General features: G+C 31.2%; 1 protein-coding gene across 1 annotated transcript in view; it reads left to right on the top strand.

Moving 5' to 3' along the window:
- Positions 1–531, top strand: part of LOC103583769 (thyroid receptor-interacting protein 11-like) — a gene marked incomplete at its 3' end in the record, with an annotated part of 1,785 nt that extends 1,254 nt beyond the window's left edge. Inside the window, exon 2 of the mRNA XM_008564998.1 lies at positions 283–531. Coding sequence (XP_008563220.1) covers positions 283–531 — 249 coding nt within the window. The remainder of the gene's footprint in view (positions 1–282) is intronic.
- Positions 532–913: the final 382 nt, after the last annotated feature.

Here is a 913-nt window from a genome sequence, read left to right on the forward strand (position 1 = left end):
TTGCTTTTGTGGTAAATAGTTATAATTCATAGATTTTTATTTTTTGCATTGTTTGGTGGTCATATTTTACTTTCTTTCAAACTCAGGTATGTAGGTTTTTTAGTAGTTGATTCAAATCCTATGTTTCCCCAACTTTTTACTTATTTAAACATGCTTAGTTTAGTATGGTAATTTATTTTATTTTAAGCTTTTCAAGTTCTGAACTCTTAAATCTTAGTTGTAAATAGCAAGCTATTTACTTCTCAATTCTTAACATTTGATATCCTTGACTTTATATTCTAGGTGGCTCAGGAGTCACAGGAACTGATCACTCTAAAATCTATGAGATGCGAAAGACTATTCAAGTTCTACAAGCTGAAAAAATGGAATCTACAAAACAAATTCAAGAACTTGAGGATAAAATAAAAGACATAAATGAAAAATTATCTTCTGCAGAAAATGACAGAGATGTTTTAAGGAGAGAACAAGAACAACTAAACGTGGAAAAGAGACAAATAATTGAAGAATGTGAAATCTTGAAACTGGATTGCAGTACGTTGCAATCTTATGCTATGAAGCAAAGTGATTGTGTGACAGAAAAGGAAAGAATTCTTCCACAGAGTACATCAGTGGAAGAAGTCATACTACAAAAAGCACAGCCTAGTATAAAATGTTTGGAACCTATTTTAGACTGGTATTTCATTGCACACTAGTTGTTTTTAAACAATTGAATAAATGAATACTTCTTGGAAATGGAGTATTCATGGCACAAGTTTGAGTAATTTGAGAACTGCTTGGTTTGGATTCAGTGCCATAGTTAATAATAGATCACAAATAGGAATTTTCTACTGAAAATGGTTAAGTATTGGCTTGGTGTTTCTCAACCTACCCTCATTATCCTTTTATTTACATGTAACTCATTGATTTAGGAGGC

This window comes from Galeopterus variegatus, unplaced genomic scaffold (assembly GCF_000696425.1).
Source record: "Galeopterus variegatus unplaced genomic scaffold, G_variegatus-3.0.2 Scaffold27936, whole genome shotgun sequence".
Lineage (NCBI taxonomy): Eukaryota > Metazoa > Chordata > Mammalia > Dermoptera > Cynocephalidae > Galeopterus > Galeopterus variegatus.